Genomic DNA, 18,938 nt, shown 5'->3' on the forward strand with positions numbered 1-18,938 from the left:
TCATTTCAGAAAAAAATAAAAGTTTCATTGAAAGCAAATCTAATGCTTTTCCTGGATTTAGGTAAAAGTGAGAATAATGGGGACATTTTCCTCATAGGTATGCTGAAAATGTATATCTACTCGGTCACCTAGTACAACACATAAATATATAAATCAATAAAGCTTTCAAAATACATCATTTGGGTCTGGAGCAAAGGAAATGACAATTTTTCTTGCTGAATGGTCTTTCACTCAATGTTAAGGTCGATCACTTAATCTCGGAAAATCCAGAAAATTCAGCAGCTAAAACTCTCGCCGACACCCTAATTCAGTTGTTTGGGGTCTGTATGGCTCTTTGTGTTACTCTGCAATCTGTTCCACCTGCACCTTAATAGGTGGTCAAGTCATAGCTGAGTCCCCAAACTTCACTTTGGAATGTTCTGGCCTTTTAGGCTCAAAAAGAAAGTGTTTTAGATTTAATGGTTTTATGGCCCATCAAATCCTGTGTGGTAGCCTCTAATTGCATCCAGGGGCAGGAATTTCTTTAAAAAAAAAAATTTTTTTTTTGACAGTTTACTAAGAATTTGCTAATATGCTGAGCATTCCTGGAACGCGTGGGGTGGGTTTTAATCTTTCTCTATTTGAGGTCCAGGCGCTCCCTCATGTGGTGCTTGCGTACATAACAGTCAGAAGCCAAGGGATGAAGGAACGCTCAATCTCTTCTCTTTCCTCTTGATTTCTCATGTTTAAATGAAGCAAAAGAGCTCCTGGAGTTCCATGGAGGCTGAAATAAGATTTCATTACAGCCACAGTGCCTAAAACCAGAGAGACTTCCAAGATAATGTCCCGCAAGCCTCCGTGGTATAATAAGCATTTTATTTGTTCTTTGAGAAGTCAGAGATGCTTTACTTCTCTTGCGAGATGGAAATTTCACCTAAGGAGCCTCCCTGCTTTATACGGCACTAATGTTTGTGTTTTTCACTGATATTTCCTTCCCTACGCTGAGTATCTGTAGACATGATTCTGCAGTCATCTCTGAGGCTCATAAGAAGAATAAAACTTAAATAAAAAGCAATCTAATAGGGTTTCAAACGGATGTGCCATTCTAAGTAGAGGCATTTATAGGGCTCCGTAAATATTATAAGTTGTCAATTATTAAAGTGTTAACTAAATCGTCTAGTGCAATAAATGTCTTATTCATAATACAATGCGTGGCAAACTGCTCTCCGCTCAGTGTTTCTCAGTTAGTTTCCTTCCCTCTTTTTTTTTTTAAGATTTTATTTATTCATTTTTGTGACAGAGAGAGAGAGAACAAGAATGAGCAGGAAGGAGAGGCAGAGGGAGAAGCAGATTCCCCACTGAGCAGGGAGCCCGATGCAGGGCTCCATCCCAGGACCCTGGGATCATGACCTGAGCCGAAGGCAGATGCTTAACCAACTGAGCCACCCAGTCCCCCAGTTTCCTTCCACCCTAAAAGATGTTTAGGAGTTGCTTTTATTTTTATTTTTTAAGATTTATATATTTATTTTAGAGAGAAAGAGAGAATGCAAGCGGGGGGAGGGGCAAAAGGGGAGAGAGAGAGAATCTCAAGCAGACTCCCTGCTGAGCACAGAGCCCAATGTGGGGCTTGGTGCGGGGCTCAAGCCCATGACCCAGAGATCATGAACTGAGCCGAAACCAAGAGTCAGATGCATAACCGACTGAGCCACCCAGGCGCCCCAGCTTTTAGGAGTTTTAATCTTTGTTTAAAATTCAAGCCCCTTTATTTATGCTTCTGAATTTTGCTCAAGGCTCATATTTCCTAATGAATATTAGGCTTATTCCATCCTCTCAAAACTAAAGGGATAAAACTATAAAAACACAGAATGTTTGCAGTTAATATTCCAAGACTACAACATAGAATTTGCCTTAGGGTTCTTGCTGCAGTTAATGATACTTGGACATATCAGTCCCTGACCAGGATCTTATAAACAGCATTGCACAAGTGATTAATAACCTGGAACAAGGTATTTATCCTCAGCAAGCCTCAGTTTCCACAAGCACAGGAGCTGGGAAAAGATCCTTAGGGCTTTGGACTCACATTTTAAGATGGGTAAGACATAGATGAGTTAATAAAAGCAAATTGCCTGGCACACATTAATTGCCAAATAAATGTTGGCTATCATCATTTTTCACAACAGTTAATTTGTGCGGCATTTATCAAACATCTATTTGTGTTTTCAGCAAGATCCAGAAATAAATACGTCTGCCTGTTTTCCTCTATCCCAAGCATGCAGCTATGAGAAATGAAAATCAAAAGCATACAAATGCTCATTCCGCCATCTACGCTCTCTGGGACTGGCATGGACGGCAGGGGGTGGAAGAAAGGGGTGGGATCTCAGAAGGGCTGTTGTTTACCTTGAATGGTCTCTCTATTTAATGGAATCTTAAATGGGGACAGAATCATTTATTTATACCCTGGGAGGAAAAATGGTAAAGATCATCTTCCTGTTGGGAATTTTCTGTTTTGGGTTTCCGAAGTTTTCTCATTGTGGTGATTTGGTCTTTGTTCTTGCCTTCATTAGGAGAACTCTTTCTTTAAGGACCTGTCCTGTCAGTCCTGTCGAACCCCAGCAAGCAAACAGGAGTAGCTCTGTGCTCAGTGACACACCTAACTCCCCCACCCCCCAGAGCCCTGGGAACAATCCTGCCCTCCTTGGGACACGGTAAGCAAACCACTGATCTGAAGCAGCTGACTTTATCAGTGAGGAAACGTAATCCTCCTAGAGAGTGAAAATGACCTGCCACAGAAGTGAAACTAGTTAGTGGTGAATTTCCACATAAATCAGATGTCCCAGCCTGACAGCCCAGGGGACACTTGTAGCCCACAAAAGTATTTGCTTTGGCCCACACATTATTGCCCCAACCAGTGTTTTAGAGAATTTTTGATTTATTTGCCAACATTTAAAAACCAGGAGATTACACATAAAAATCAAGGTTTCTGGCTTCTCTTGAAATGTTTGAAGATTTGGCAAGCCCACATCCTCATTCCCTCGGGGCCATAGTTAGTAGCACTGAAATGCGGCTGCCCCCTTCCGTGGAACCTGCAATCTCCACTACTACCGTCTCCACCGCTGAGCCTACATTATTGTTTTCTTAGCTTCATCCCTCTTTGGATATTTATGTTACCAGTCTGACCCTCAAAGGCATTTTTGAGGTTCCTGCATAAAGCTTAAAACAAAAATATCTTTAGCAAAGGAAAAAGGGCGACTTTCACTCCCATTAAAGTGTAAATGGAGGGTACTTTTCTGGAAGTCCATTTTTTAATATGTGGAAGAGATTTTTGGAACCCTGAGGGGCAAATAAAAAGTGCACCCCATTTTGGGAAGCTTTTCCTAGCATTATTCTCCTGTGATTCTCAAAGGACCCCCTAGAAGTAAGAGCTCTTATTCAACTAAGGTTGCCAGATACAGCAAATAAACATATAGGATGACCCAGCTACAAAAGATTTGTTGTTTATCTGAAATTCACATGTAACTGGCTCCCTGTATTTTATTTGGCAAGCTTATATTCACCACCATTTTGAAAATGAAGAAAGAGTAGCTCCATCAGTTGCTCTTCAACATACAAAGCTGTGTAAGAAAACAAGAGTTCTCTTCTCAGGCCCAGTTCACACTGGGGATGGGCTCCACAGTGGTGAAAAGAAAGCCCGAAAGACACTTGAAGCAGGGTTCCGTGAAGTCTGGAGAGCCAATTGAGAAGGTAAGATTGTGGTACTGTGGCAACTTCCAGAACTTTCTGGATGCCCATTCTAATTATTCAAGCCTGACCGTTCCCTGGGGATTTGAGTGGCCCTCACCTTGGTTGGCATTCCCCCAGAAGCCAACAATGAGACAAAGATATGGGTACAAGTCTTTAATTTGGAAATAATCACAAGATGAGTTGGAAAGTGAGAGAGGGACGGGAAGGCTGTTAACGAAGTGTGTGTTAATGGTCAGGAAACGCCGAACCTTCCTATCCATCCACTCCTGTTGCCAGAGAAAATGTCAGGCAATAAGTCACAGGTTCTGATAGAAATGAAAAGTAACAGGGGGATATATCCCGAGCACCAGCAGCATCTGCCCCAGGCACACATGCTTTCTTTCCATCCAAGTAACCTACCCATCCCACGACCAAAACATACCAACCAAAGAGTGATCCCAGTCACGGGCTGATCCCCATCGACTTTCAGGGTTAATTTAAATACTAAATAGACCACCCATCCATCCATGGTAATTGGACTGTAGAAGAAAACCTTAAGAATGTTGAAATCCTTAAAGGGGGTTTCTACCACAAATCTGATATAAACTGTGATATCACTGCCCTGATATCTGCCCAGGAACCTGATCCAGGGTCTTAGATTCTCGAGGGCATTGTGTGTGCCCTTCCATTGCCAGTTCCTCCGTGTCCTCAGTGGCACCACACCCTCTGCATTCTTACTGTTCAACCCTGTCCCAATATCGATTATGTATCCCACTCTCCTGGGGGGCGCCTGCTTTGCACGCACCTAAAGCAATTAATCAATTACTTTTAGGGGATTGTCATCGACAGATAAATGGGCTTCCCCTCACGGTATTGTATGCGATCTTCTGGAAATGAAAAGCAGCACAAGGTGGTTAGGAGCCAAGATTCTGGAGCCAGACTGCCTAGGTCTGAATCCCATTTCTATCACGTATGAGTTGTGTGAGCCTGGACAAGTTATCCATCTGCTGGGTGCCTCAGTTTCCCATGTGTCAAATGGGCTTACTCTAGTACTACTTCTTTGGGCTGCTCTGAGGATTTGATGCTTTAATACTTGTAATGTACTTAGAATAGCAGCCTGGAACATGGTATTTGCTTTGTAAGTGTTTGATAAATTAATCTAAAGGAATACTCCAACAGGTACGTAAGAATGCCTCCTGGTTTGTGATGGGAGGAAATAATGTTGCACAAAATAGTCCTATCTAGGCCATCAAATTATAGCTTCTAAGGGAACTTTCTTCTCATCTTTTTTTTCATCCCATTCCCACCAAAAATAGGGAGCCCTGATCTTGGAACCATCGGAAGGGAGGTGGAGAGTAAGTCCTGTCATTTACTCCTCGAGAAAACTGCTTTCTCTGGAGCCCTAGCTCTTTGCCCACAGGCTGAATACAGCGACACCTGTCAAGTGTCACATAAAGGAATATATACATATATTTGCAATCTCCAGGGTTTGTGGTTGTTGTTTTAACCAGGTGAGCTCTGTTTATTGCCTTCTTTTATTTCCTCTCCCTCACCGCCATTCTCCTCATGGTCCCTTCTCCATCTTTTGCTTAGTTTTTATTGTTCCTGACTTACAAAATAGTTCAAAGGGAATTTTCCAAGTATGGACCCAGAATAAGAAGAATATAAAGTCAAGAGGAATCTCATCACTCGTAAATAAGCACACATAAAATGTAGTCTATGTTCTTTGCCTTAAAAAAAAAAATAAATGTATTTTAGGGCTTTACCATGGTTTTAACTGCTTTTTAAAAACTATACCACACCATCTTTCCATACCAACCCACTCTTTCTCTGATATCATTACAAAAATGTATCCCATCCCATTTCTTTTTTTTTTTTTTAAGATTTTATTTATTTATTCGACAAAGATAGAGACAGCCAGCGAGAGAGGGAACACAAGCAGGGGGAGTGGGAGAGGAAGAAGCAGGCTCATAGCGGAGGAGCCTGATGTGGGGCTCGATCCCATAACGCCTGGATCACGCCCTGAGCCGAAGGCAGACGCTTAAGCGCTGTGCCACCCAGGCGCCCCTCCCATCCCGTTTCTAATGTACCCTGCTTTTGACAACCAACCTCCAATTATGGGACATTTGGGTGGGTTTATTTTTTCTAATTTTTCTCCTATTAAGAATAACAAAGGCATGAGAATCCCTGCAGAGATGCCGTTCTTCAAAGTCATAATTCTTCCCTTGGAATTTCTAGAAGAGGAATTGGAGCATCACATGGAATTCACACTTTCAAAGCTTTGATAAACAATTGTCAATGATTTTCTAGAGATATGATTCCACTTCATGCTCTTCCTATCGGTATTTGAAAATGCACGTTTTCCTTCCACCCTTCTCACAATGTATAATCAGAAAATAATAACTCGATATTCAGAAAATAAAACATATAGTTATAACTTACATTTATTTGATAGCCAGGGAAAACGAGTAGTTTTCATATGTTTATTGGCCATTTTCATGTGTCCACTTATGAATTTCCTATTTGGCTTTTTCCACTTACTTCTTTTCATCTATTTGGCGTTAGATGTTATTTTGTTATTCAAGTATAAGGGTTCTTCACACGGAAAGGTCATTAACGCTTTGCAGCCTCATAATTTTTTAATTTGTTTTGTTTGCCGCTTGTTTTTTCAATTTGTGTAGAACTTTGACAGCATGGAAGTTTCTGAGGCTTGTATTGATTTGTTGGCTTTTGTTTTAATGGTTGTTGTCTCAGGAATGCCTGGGAAGGCCTCTCTTACCCCAACTGTAAATGGAAAGATACCGGTTTCCTTCTTTTTTTCCCCTTCTCCCTGCCCATATTTCAGGATTACCATAGACAAATGGCTGGGGCCCCAGGACCACTTCTCTGTGTGTGGTCCTTGAATTAAAAAAGTTCTAGACTCTAACCTAAGTCCGTCCAGCACAACCAACCGTGTCATGCTGATATCCCTGGCAGAATTCCGTGGCAGACATTTCAAGAAGGGAAGTAAACCCATAAGATCTGTGATACTTAGAACTAAATGCTTTAAAATAGTATTTAGTTCCTGCTCCTCGGGCCTGAATTTCCTGCCCTGCTTAGCATCAAAAGAAGTCAGATAGAATTCATTACCAACTTTTATATGAGTTTCTGAAGCAGGGTGGGGAGATTTATCACTGTGCATACCTTTTCAAATGTTCATAGTTGCTAGGGGACTGGGAAGTTAATAAATTAGCCCCAATAAGGAATTTCTTTACATCATATTTGAATTTCTCATCCCTCTCTCTGCTAAGGCAGTTAGAAATACTCTATTGGGAATATAACCCATTCGTAAAACAGTATAGTGGTCCCAAACCATGACAGAAAACTCCACCAACCAGGTCTCTGCATGTGCTGTTTCCTGGTGAGAATCATGTGGTTTGGGGAAGCAGGAAGGGCTTTGAAATAAGGTAGCCATTAGGTTGAATCCCATCTCTGCCACTACCTAGCTGTATGACCATGGGGGCGTCAATTTCTCAGACCTCCATTTTCTGAAATGTGGGTATTAATACATATAATATAACTAAAAGCTAGTGAACCACCCCTCCGTGCAAGGCACTATTTTAAGCACTTTATACGTGCAAACTCATTTAATCCTGACAGTAACTCAAGGACATGGGTACTATTTTTATCCCCACTTTATAGCTGATATAACTGAGGCACCAAGAGTATCTTGCCCAGAGTCATAGAGGAGCAGATGTGCGAGAACAGGTATTTGGATGGCAGTGTCAATGGGCTTAATTTTTGTGAGTGTAAAAATACCTGGGGAAGTGTTTGCTTGATGCATACAGAGAAAGAAGTCAATAACTGTTAATCCTCTTCTGTCCCTTTGGGTGAGGACTCTTTTCTTACCTCTCACGGTTGCAAGCTCCCCATCCACGTGAGCCATGCACTGCATGGCCGTAGCCCCAGCACAGATTGGCATGCTGACCCTCTGCCCCAAAACAGAAGTCGACAGGTCTACTTCAGCAACATTCCGGAGCACCCGTGGATAGAGCTTCCATCTAGAATTAAAAAAAAAAAAAAAATAGAACTTTAAAAATCATAACCAAAGCTTTGACATTTCATTTTAGTTAAAAAGAGAAAATATCCTTTTGTTTTTTCCCATCTGGCAAATTACTTCACAAAGTTAAAGGAAAACGGGCAATTTTAACGTTTGTTAAGAAGGCAAGTTAGCCATAAGAGAAAAATGAATTTCACAAGTTATTGTTCTTAGTGAGGTGTAATTAACATATGGTGGGATTTGCCCGTGCGAGCGTTGACACACGCATGCATTTGCCTGACTGCCAAGACAGTCAAGAACAGATCGCCATCTTGAAAAATTTCCCCATGTCCTTTTGCAGTGAAACCAATCCCCTAACCACCACTGATACTTTTTTCTGTCCATATAGTTTTACTTCGCAAGAATATACAAAAGGATTCATATATAACGTAGCGTTCTGAGTCTGGCTTCTTTCACTGAACAATAGTGCTTTTGAGAGCCACCCGTGTTTCCGAGTGTGATCGTAATCTGTTCCTCTTGGTGGATGACTAGTATTCCGCTGTACAAAGGTACCCAGTCTGTTTGCCCATTCCCCAGCTGAGAGACAATTTGAAGCAATTATTAATAAAGCCACTCCAAACATCCACGCTAATGTTTTTGTGTGAACCTAGTTTCATTTCACTTCCTCCGAGTCATTTTGAAGATGGTTTACAAAACCATGGAAGGCAGAGTATAATTTAAGAAGATATACTATGTCCAGTTTCTCTTTATATATGTATATATATATATATACATATATAACAGTAATTTTAGGTACCTACTTTTAAAATTATAATGTGCTGTCTTCAAACTCCTTGAACTGAAGTCAGTATTCATTGAAGTATGATGATGAGGGAAGATAATTTTTTTTTAGTTTAATTGAGCATTTTCCTCAAAAAGGTTATTTGGCCGAAACTGGAGTTTTGTCTTGAAGAATTTTTGTCTCCTGAACATGATCTTAAATGACTCTTCCTGCAGTTTTTTCGTGTTGCGATGAAAATGATCAATAAACCAAGAACCAAAACTTTAAGAGTAAAATTTACAGGAGAACAAGTTCTCTTCCCTCTTAGCAAAATTTATATGTCCTGTTTGTTGAAGATTATTTCTCTCATTAGTCACTGATTAGAACGGAAGAAAATACAGCCCCATTTCTAATGAGCACTAAGACAATAAACATGTGTGTAAGACCCACATACATACCTAACCAGAACACCTTTCATGACCTAGACTGAACTCTGCTTCCAGAGAGGTTAAGATTTTTAGTTAATATGGTGAAGTGTGATTTAGAACTGGACGAACCAAAATAAATCGAACCTCCGAAGTCGTAACCGAAGCCTACTTCCTGTAGCGGAAGAAGAAATTCTGTCTTCATGTTGCTTTGGGTCTGTAATCTAACCTTTCTTCACATAAAAAAGTAAAACCCTCCAGCCCTTGAAAAGCGTAATAAAGAAGTTTTACTGTGCGATTTCCCTGCAATTCCTTTGAACATCATAATTGTCATTATTTTCTGTCACACCACATGCTTTGCTGCTGGAAGTCTTTTCTTTTGGGCTGACCCTCACAGCATGCTTCTTTGATCTCCATTTTGAGGGGGAAAGGCAGAAGCCTTGAAGAGAGTTTTTATTACCAATCATCTCTAAGTGTATTATTAGAACGAGAGAAAAAGATTTTAATAGCGGTCGTTGGCATGCTGGCCTTGGAAGGCATTAATACTTAGAGCTGAGGAAACAATGAAAGCTTTTACGAAGAGCACACACAGAGCTGCCGGGCATCAGCTGTGTGTGTGTATGAGAGATGAGAGAGAGAGAGAGAGAGAGAGAGAGAGGACATTGTTTAAGGTTCAGTTCCTGCATAGAAGGCAAGGCTCAATCCTTCTATCTCCAGGCAGTAGTTTTATGCTTGTCCACGTGGTGGCGCAGTCCCTTTAATAACTGTGTGTTCTTCCTTCCCGCCCCCGCCCCATACACACTACTTTCTGTTCTGAGGGTGACATTACAGAGACTCAACCAACCAGTGCACAAAATGCAATTCTCATACAAAATTAGGTAAGATCAATGGAGTGGAAAGTGTGTGCTCTCTAAAAAGTTCTCCACGTTTTGATATTTTCCGAAGAGCAATTACAACTAACCTTGTCCGGTAGTTCTAATAGCTTTCCAAGTCCCACCCGACCCCACCCCCAATTTAAATGATTTTTCCACAATCTTACAGAAAATCACAGCCGACTATAACCTTGGACTGTGGTCTTATCGGACCTCCACTTTGGAAACAGGAGATGAAGATCGACAAAACAACTGAACCAATTGAATAATAAAACCTCTTTCAAAGGATGGAAAGTAAAATGCCCGAGGAATGGAAGTGGGCTAAGGGGGGGAAATCCTTTCTTAGGGCTTTGGACCCACACCTCACATCCAACAAAAGCCTCACATTTAATTTACAGAAAAAAAAAAAATCTGGAGATGTACGCACACTCCATGATGGGATTATTTGAAGGAAGACACTTAACACGCAGCTTTAAAGCCATGTGCTGTTACCGAATCCCATCAACGCAGCTTTAAAGCCATGTGCTGTTACCGAATCCCATCAACCGAACACAGTGAATTAATGTTTCATAAGTCCTGTAAGACGATCTTATTGCATGCCAATTTCTCCACATTAATTTTTTACTGTAAGTATTTACATCAAATGAAAGATATGTAACTACGTATATAAAATATATAAGATAGCACAATTTTTGTAATCTCATTTTTTACCTTTCATTTTTAATATCGTGAGATCTTTAAAACATTTAACTGGATCACTCTCAACTTCTGAGGTATTGCGGTAAAGGAATAAGGAGGGCAGGGATTGAAGGCTGAAGAAAACACTGCGTAGCAAGCATATTTAAATAGCCAAGCCAGTTTTTGAATGCCTTGGCATATAAATGGGTTTCAGAAGGCCTGTGACCCTCCTGACAAGGTGTGTAGTTGTGCTTGTGTGTGTGTGTTTGTGTGAGCGTGTGCGTGCGCGCCCGTGCGCACACGTGCATAGATTTACCAACACTTGTCTGGATGAAGCAGCCACAGCTTTGTGGTCCAAGATAGAAAGGGGGGGGGGGAGAGAGGGCAAAGAAGAGGACAGGAGGAGGAGGAGAGAAAAGAGCTGGGATGTGAGACCTCTTTCCATATGAATCTTCAAGAGGAAGAGGCAATTAGCTACTTTGCATAATGCGAGAGCAAAGAGTGGCTTATTCACCTGTCTGGAAACCAGCCGCATGATCCTGAGGCATTTACACCCATGAGGAGAATACTTAAAATGCCGCAGCTGAGTTTAGACCGCTTCTCAAATATTAAAGTGGGAGAATGCGATCACTTTCCCTCTGTTATTTAAAAGAAAATCATGCCACTTTCAGTGTTAATAAATGACACAGCAGGAAAGAAAAGGAGCTTCATTTCTAATATCATCGGAACTTCTAGCTGCCCCAAATTGCAGAATTCGTTTCCACCAATGATAATCTCACAAAAAGCCACAAAGTGCAGACCGTGATTGAGAAGGATACACTAAGTTCATTCGTGAGAGAAACTACCTACTGTGTGTTTCTTTCTAAGTTAACCTCAATCAGGTCAGGCCATGCAAACTGGAGCAAGCCGACATCTGCTGTTTGCTTCATGTTTACAATAGGAAATGGTTCCATCTATTTGACTTTATATGTCCTTTTGTATTTATTTTATTTTTTTATTTTATTTTATTTTATTTTATTTTATTTTATTTTATTTTATTTTATTATTTTAGGGCCACAATAACATGAGAGTCCCAAGTCTTTTCCCAGAAATGTTTACAAGCAACTTCGAGGTCACATATGTAAGCCAGGTCCCCAGAACACCAAACTGTGGTTGTCAGAGCGGAGCGCGAGCATGGGGAGAGAACAGCTGTCACTGTGCTTGTGGGAGGGGGAGGTGGATACATTTCATAAAGGTCTTTAAAATGCCCTGACACTGTGTCACAATGGATTATCTGAGTTTGGTTGTTTTGCAGAGTCTTTATTTGAATCAGAATGAGAGAGTTCAGATTGATTTGCTTCATCCCATCAACCCAAAGTCACCAGGACCCTGGCAGGAAATCTATTCTTAGCGCCATGTGATCAGCTCAATGCTAGAAGGTGAGGAACGAAGGGTCACCCAGCAAGTGACACAACAAAAGAGGAATTGAAGGCAATGGCCCCTAACGTTTGTTGCAACAGAATAACTCCTCAAGCAGTTGATAATACAATAGCATCAGCCAACCTCCAGAGAAAGTTGACTAATCCCCATTTTTTCCCTTTCAAGCTGAACAAGAGAAAGTCAAGGTTCATGGAAACTCATTCTCATGAATTGTGATCTGTCCTGAAATTACTTAGTATGTGCATAGGCTGGGAATCTTCACTGCAGTACCATGTGACCCACACAAGCATGAGGCACTCTTCCCCTCCACAACTTGGAAGTCAACACGGTCTTCTACGTCTCACGAAGTTTCTAGAATTTCCAGGGTGGCGGAGGTGTCTGTATCTGCTGCAGCCCTTTGCTCACTCTTGAAGGCCTCTACTGGGCCAGTTGTTTTGGCTACATTTTGCATCAGTTTAACCCACCAGCATTATGGAGGTCAAAGATGGATATGTATCCATTGGAATACGAGCTCCCGTGAATAGGAACTTGGGTTCATTGCTCTATCTTCAGCGTGTAGTAGAGTCTAGCCCATAGACACTCCTAGTAAGTGTGAGTTAGTTAAATAAGTAGCATGAGGTGACGGGGGTTGGAGGGTGGATCAGGAAATAGGCGGTCACCTGAGCACCATGACCTAAGAAATTCAAAGAGACACCAGTCCGTCAGAGGCCTGACATTTCCTTGGTTAAAATGACCTATTTGGATTAAAGTGTTGCTTTCAGGAGACCAGTAAGAGGTAAGTTGTATTACCCGATGAATAGAACCACTATGGGCCTAGGAAGAGACATCTTCCAGGAGCAGAAAACTTTGAAGAGTCCCAAAACATTAAATGATTGAAAAAGATCATACAGAATGTTAAGCCCCTCCACTCTGAGCCAACTATTCTCTTTCTGTGGCTCTTCCGACATTTGTGAAGCTCATGTAGGTTCCAGGGAAGATCTGAGACAAAGTCAAGGCTTACAGAAGTTTGGTGGTGGTGGGCGGGATCCCATCCTTCATCACATTGTCAGACTTCTGGGGGTGCTTTGGTGCTGCTTGCCCAGGACCATCTTGGTTAGAATAATCTCATCTCTCCTAATTTACAGAAGAGTGATTTTTGAGAGATTTTGCTCTAGACTGAAGAAGCCAAGAAGGAAGCAGAGTCTTTCTTCTGGATATTTTCTTCCTTTTTTCTTTAATTTATCACCACCAATGAACACCCACAATATTTGCTGGCTTTACTAGAGGCTATAATGTCGGATGGATGAGCCTGAAATGGTATAGTCTATCGAGGGCTCTCCTCCCCTACTCCAGCAAATAAACCATTTCGTAACTGCTGAGAGAACAACACTTCTCTAAAGTTATTTTGTTTGGTTTTATTACAAACAGAAAACATAAACCATGACGCCCACCATATCGCGCTTTGAAATATGAAAGGCAAGGAAAACTAATTTGGAACTAGACGTAGGTGAAGCACTTTGGATGAGGGATGAAATAGCCAAGTTGAAAGATTAATGCAATAGAGTCAAATTGAAATCTAAAGTGAAAGTTTAGACAACAGTGATCAGAATGAATGATAATGGAAAGGCGGCAGGATGGGAACATTGGAGGCAGCAATCGGATCTGGTTCAACCGGATAAGACGGCTATCTTGCACTTAATGCTAACTGCTTCCTATGCCATGAGCGTTGACCCTCCCTGTTACACTCAGAGAAAAAAAACCCAGAGTCATCAGAATGCATCACTGTTTTTACACACAGTTAAATTAAGTACCCACATAATTCCATGTGAGGCAACTTAGGGTTGGTTTTTTCAGTCAATTGTTTGAGATTCCCAGGTGTGGGATGTTTTTAAGCAGTTCAATGGCCCAAGACTTCTCATGGTCCCATGAGTTTTTGCCTCTGTACTAAGCATCTACGTAGACAAATAATTTCACATCATCAACATTAAAACTTGGAGATCTTATTTTGGCAGGACGTCCTTGTGTAATTTTAAGACATGATTTAAAAATAAATAAATGTTCTTACCTGGAAAATGCTGCAATATTATCAGCCAACGTTTCCTGATCATTTGCCCCAGACCTGTAATAGTCATATATAGACTTCGGAAGTACTGATTTAGCGTGTTGTTCGTAATCACTGATACAAACTAACCGCGTAAACATTTTCACAGGCTAATGCAACCCCAGGTTTGGGGTTTTTTTTCCCTGCCTGGCCTTCTACATCCTAATAATTCCACTCTTCGTCAATTATTAATAGACTTTTTCCAAAGTTCAGATTTCCTTCTCTGTCGCTTATAGTAAGTGAGCAAATATACGCTTCAATTTTGCAATCTCACTTGCATCTGTCTGCCAAAGAACAGGTACACCTAAGCCATGAGAAGGTGGGGTGGGGGGGCAGGAAAAGGGGATTAGTTGTCTGTCACATTAAAATGAAGGACCTAGGGAAGTACTTGCCTGAATCCACTCTTGGCTCGGTGCTGGCTAAGGCTGCTTCTTCTGCATGGTGTGTGCGTTTGCTCTTTGCGTGGAACCCCAAAGGGGCTGCCACTCATTTTTCTTCCACATTTGGACCATGAATATATCATGTGACAAAGAGCTTATGGAATGAACGGGGCATCCAGTAAAAACGGGGTCTCTATATAATATAAAATTCAGCTGATTATAAACATTGGCTTCAACAAGGAACATTAAGCCCACATTTACAGCTTATTCGTAAAGAGCCTTGTCTCACTCTGGGAAGGATAGAGGGAAGTGCCATTCCAAAGACCTTGTGGTCTCAATCTAAAATGTCACTCAATCATGGAACACTTGGGGGAAGACTTGTAGTATTAAGACATGATTCACAAAGCAATGGCTTTGACATCAGTCAGACCTGGGTTTCAGTCTAGGAGCCTCCACTGTAAGCTGCTCACCAGCCACTCGGCAGCTGAATTCTAACTGCCTACCTCTGTATGAGAAAGTTCTCTTCAACTTGGATCCTGCTTTCCCAACCACTTGGCAGACCACAGTGCTAAGGAGTCAATGCTCTAGGGGACAGCCCTCCACCAAGTCCTCAACCAAAGACTCAAGGGAGTTGGCACATAAATATCCCAAATCCCCCACTCCCCTCGTTCTCTGTTGCTGCCTTCAGGTGCCCGCAGTGTCAGCTGTTGGTAACCAGCGGGTTGGCTGCCTTCCCTTCAAATCTCACCGCTTTCCTATGCCTTTATTCAATCAAAAAGGCTTTAAGCTGTCAGGATTGACATTGAATTAAACAGGTTTATTCCAAAAGTTCACAAGTGCTTACTTTTTTGCATCAGTGTGATAATAGGCAAAATGACATTAAAATTGCTATTGGAATGTAAATAACCGTTACTATGATAAGGGAGTCCTAAAACAAATAACTCAGTTTTACAGCTACTGAAATCACGGAGAAAGTTGATCTAAGGAATCTTAATTCTGCTGAGAACTAATTCAAAATTTGCAGATTAAAGCATGATATTTACATTTGCAACTTTCATGATTGTTAAAACTGTCAGCACCTTACACGCAACTAATGTAATTTTGGTGTAGAGGCAACATAATATTCTGTAATGAACCTTAATCAGACCAAGTTCCGGTGAAATTAAGGAAGATAATAAGACCCAGTGCTTCTCTAAGTGTTCTCCTGGACCAGCAGGACCAGCAGCGGTAGCCTCACCTTCTTAGAAACGCAAGTTCTCAGTCCCCACCCCAGTCCTGCCAAATCAGAAATTCTACAGCTATCGTACCTTAACAAGCCTTCCAAGGGACTCTGATACACAAGATTGTCTGAGAACCACTGCTTTGGCAAGATGGAGAATAAAGGAAGATTTTGTTTTTAAAGGCTTGAATGGTAACAACAACAAAAAAAAACAAAAACAAAATCCACTCATTCTATGCAGTGGCAGCCCAGAAGTTGATTTGGAGTACCATCTTCATGAATAAACTGTAGTCCCCACTTTACTTAATTAATCTCTTGGTAGAAAGAACCAAAAGAAGTGGCTGGAGCTTGGAAAGCTTTTGTTATGATAATTACATTGTTTCAATAGCTTACTTTCTTTGAGAGACATAGGCTCCTCTCTAAGCCTCTGTAAAGGGAGATGCTGAGGGTAGAAAGTGACAAAACAAGTTCAGTCTTTGTTCAAGATGCAACAGGCTGCACTTGCCCACCTGACCCCCCCACCCCACTCCCCAGTCTGAGATCAGGACCGTAAATGCCAATGTAATAGCACCTGCTGAATTTGAGCAGTCTCCTTCACAGTGGCCAAAGAATAGAGACTTTTTTTTCTTGTACTAGACTCAATAAAATCTTAACTCACTTCCGGCCCTTCAGAATATCCCAATAAAACGTGCAGCAGAACCATGCATGCCTCGCCATCTCTACAACCCTTGGATACTTTCCAAACCATGGGGACCTCTTCTGCCTTCATCTCAAGGACAACCCAAGGCCGAGCTGTAAGAGAGCTCCACATTCTCAACTGGATCTTCACTCTCCTTCATTTTAATGTGTGATTTAGACGATTGCTTGGAGAATTCTTAGTTCCTGTTTTTATCCTTCTTAGAGGCTTCTCATCTTCCCTGAGGTGTAGGGTTGGTGGAATCTCGGCTCCCCCACTATCTCTAGGCACCAGGAGGGGCCGTGTTTGTAATGTCACGGGCCCCAATGCCAGCAAGACACCAACCTACCAGGAGAGCTGGGGAGAGTGCCTCTCACAAGGGTAAAAACGATTTCATGGTGGTTGTACTTTGCATTCTCCTGCGTACTGATGAGTTTGATAATCTTTTACAAGCGTATTTATTGGCCTTTCATTTTCCATTTTGTGAAATGCTTGCTTCTGTCTTTGACAATTTTTTATGTTAGATTTGTGACTGCGATCTAGTGGTAGGATTTCTTTATATACTTTGGAGAGAGATCCTTTGTGAGTGTACGTATATAAGGTACAGTTTTACTAAGTTTTTGACTTTCTTTCATACAGGAAAATGCCAATGTCAGTATCGAAGCTGTGTGATGGAGAGCATGTGGTTAGATATTCTCCAATGCCTTTCTTTTTCTTCCTTCTTCACACTTTCTCCAAGCCCTTCCCTTCTCTCTTTATTTGTGTCATCTTACACTCAGTTTCCTTTGTTGTTTTCTTCTTCTTCCTCTTCCTCCTCTTCCTCCTCCTCCTCTTCTTCCCCTTCTTTTTCTCCTTCTCCTCCTTCTCCTCATTCTCCTCCTCCTCCTCTTTCTCCTCCTTCTTCATCTTCCTCTTTCTTCTCTTCTCCTTCCTCTTCTCCTTCCTATTCTTCTCCTTCCACTACCTCTTCTTCTTTCCTTCCCTTTCTTCCTCCTCCTCATTCTCTTATTATTATTATCCCTCTTTTATTTTTCTCTCCTTGTTCTAATTAGAGCCAAGTCCTAGGCAAGCAAGTTACCTCAAGCTAGGTGGATTTTTTTCTTTCTGGTTCATGCACTAAATGTGTTGCCCCTTGAGGTCCTGGCTCTGAGCTGGGATCAAAGGGTCTGCAATTGTTCCACACTTTTGGAAAGGTTTCCTCTATCCTGCCGTGCAGGAGGGCTGACTTTGCAAGCAGTCATCTGGGGGTGGTCTGAAGACAGAGACGAGGGGTGTGAAGAGTTCATTTGTGCTTCTCCATTACTCTGAGTGAACACCGTTTTCAGTGTCCACATTTAAAGTGGTATGGTTTGTCTTCCGTTCCCCAAGGTCCACAGGGTTCTTAAGATAGAGCTCCAGTACTGAGATCAACACATACCCTTCGGGGATACTTTGCTCTGCTTACTTCTCTGGGCTCTTGCTCTCACCCAATATTTGGTTTGTTTATTCCTGATTATTTTATGAACATTTTGACACCTTTAGAAATATGTGTGTTATATTTAAATGAGTATAAATTATTTCCAGCAGGATGACTGAATTGACATGTTTTAGATCACTCAGTTAGTAGGAACCTGGGTGACAACTCATTTGACTGTTAATTGGTAATCATGAATTATTAGTTCAGTTTTGTTTTTCCTACTTTACCAGGTCCAGGATGTGGAAACAGGGACTCCCCTCCCCCCTCTCCCCTCCCCTCCTTCCCTGCCCCACCCCCACTCACCACCACTATCTTTTCACTGAGGGTATGGCCCTTCAGGTTCCCATCTTTATATGGGAGTCTCCATGGCTCTGTGGCTCCATGGCTCCATGGCTCCGTGGCTAATTGTCTCCTCACCCCACACACCCAGACTTTCCGTGGACGGGACTTCGTAGATGTCCTTTGGACAACCTTCAGCCTCAGTGTTGTTTACCAGTCCGTTGGGCTTTTGTTTGGTTTTGAGTTTTTTTCTTTGTGTTTGTTTTTTGGTATGCTTATTCGTTTACTTCTTTGGCTTCTCGAGGCTATCCATTACTTTTTTGCCATTTCAGCAACACATTGTGAAATATGCTTTTAATATTTTCTCACATCTGTAGGTGTTTTGTGAAAGACTTTTTCCTTAGCAAACCGAATCCACAGTATTTTCAAAAGCCGGAGTCTGTGTTTTTTCTTTAATTATGGGTCTTTTATTGTACAGAAATTTAAATTTTATAATGTAATCAAATTTTTCGTTAGTTTTACTGATGGTTTGGGCTCTTTAGCCTTATTTAGAAAACTCCGCTAGAGGTCGTAAAAGCATTCTGCTGTATTTTCTTCCATCTGGAACTGATCTTTGTGCACTGAGCTTGTCATTACTGCTCTTTGGCAAATAGGTGTCTTTGTCTTCTAAGCCCATCTTGGGATTGCATGTCCTGAATTGTCCTAGTACGGTTGGGCCATAAGACCTGTTCTGGCCAAGGAATCATGGGTGGAAGTTTAGTTTATCAACTGAGAAATTATTTTTTTTATTTTTATAATAATTTTTTACTATGTTATGTTAGTCACCATACAGTACATCCTTAGTTTTTGATGTAGTGTTCCATGATTCATTATTTGTGTATAACACCCAGTGCTCCATGCAATACGTGCCCTCCTTAATACCCACCACTGGTCTATCCCAATCCCCCACCCCCCTC

At 41.5% G+C, this 18,938-nt stretch overlaps 1 protein-coding gene across 1 annotated transcript in view; it reads right to left on the reverse strand.

Moving 5' to 3' along the window:
* HAO1 (hydroxyacid oxidase 1) overlaps nt 1-14,108 on the reverse strand; it is a 54,414-nt gene extending 40,306 nt beyond the window's left edge. The window contains exons 1-2 of the mRNA XM_045810324.2: nt 13,937-14,108; nt 7,588-7,739 (exon numbers count right to left, since the gene is read on the reverse strand). Of these exons, the coding sequence (XP_045666280.2) occupies nt 7,588-7,739; nt 13,937-14,073 (289 nt within the window). The 5' untranslated portion in view covers nt 14,074-14,108. The remainder of the gene's footprint in view (nt 1-7,587; nt 7,740-13,936) is intronic.
* Between the last annotated feature and the right edge of the window lie 4,830 nt (nt 14,109-18,938).

Source organism: Ursus americanus, chromosome 22 (assembly GCF_024610735.1).
Source record: "Ursus americanus isolate L20-20 chromosome 22, mUrsAme1.1.p, whole genome shotgun sequence".
NCBI classification, from domain to species: domain Eukaryota; kingdom Metazoa; phylum Chordata; class Mammalia; order Carnivora; family Ursidae; genus Ursus; species Ursus americanus.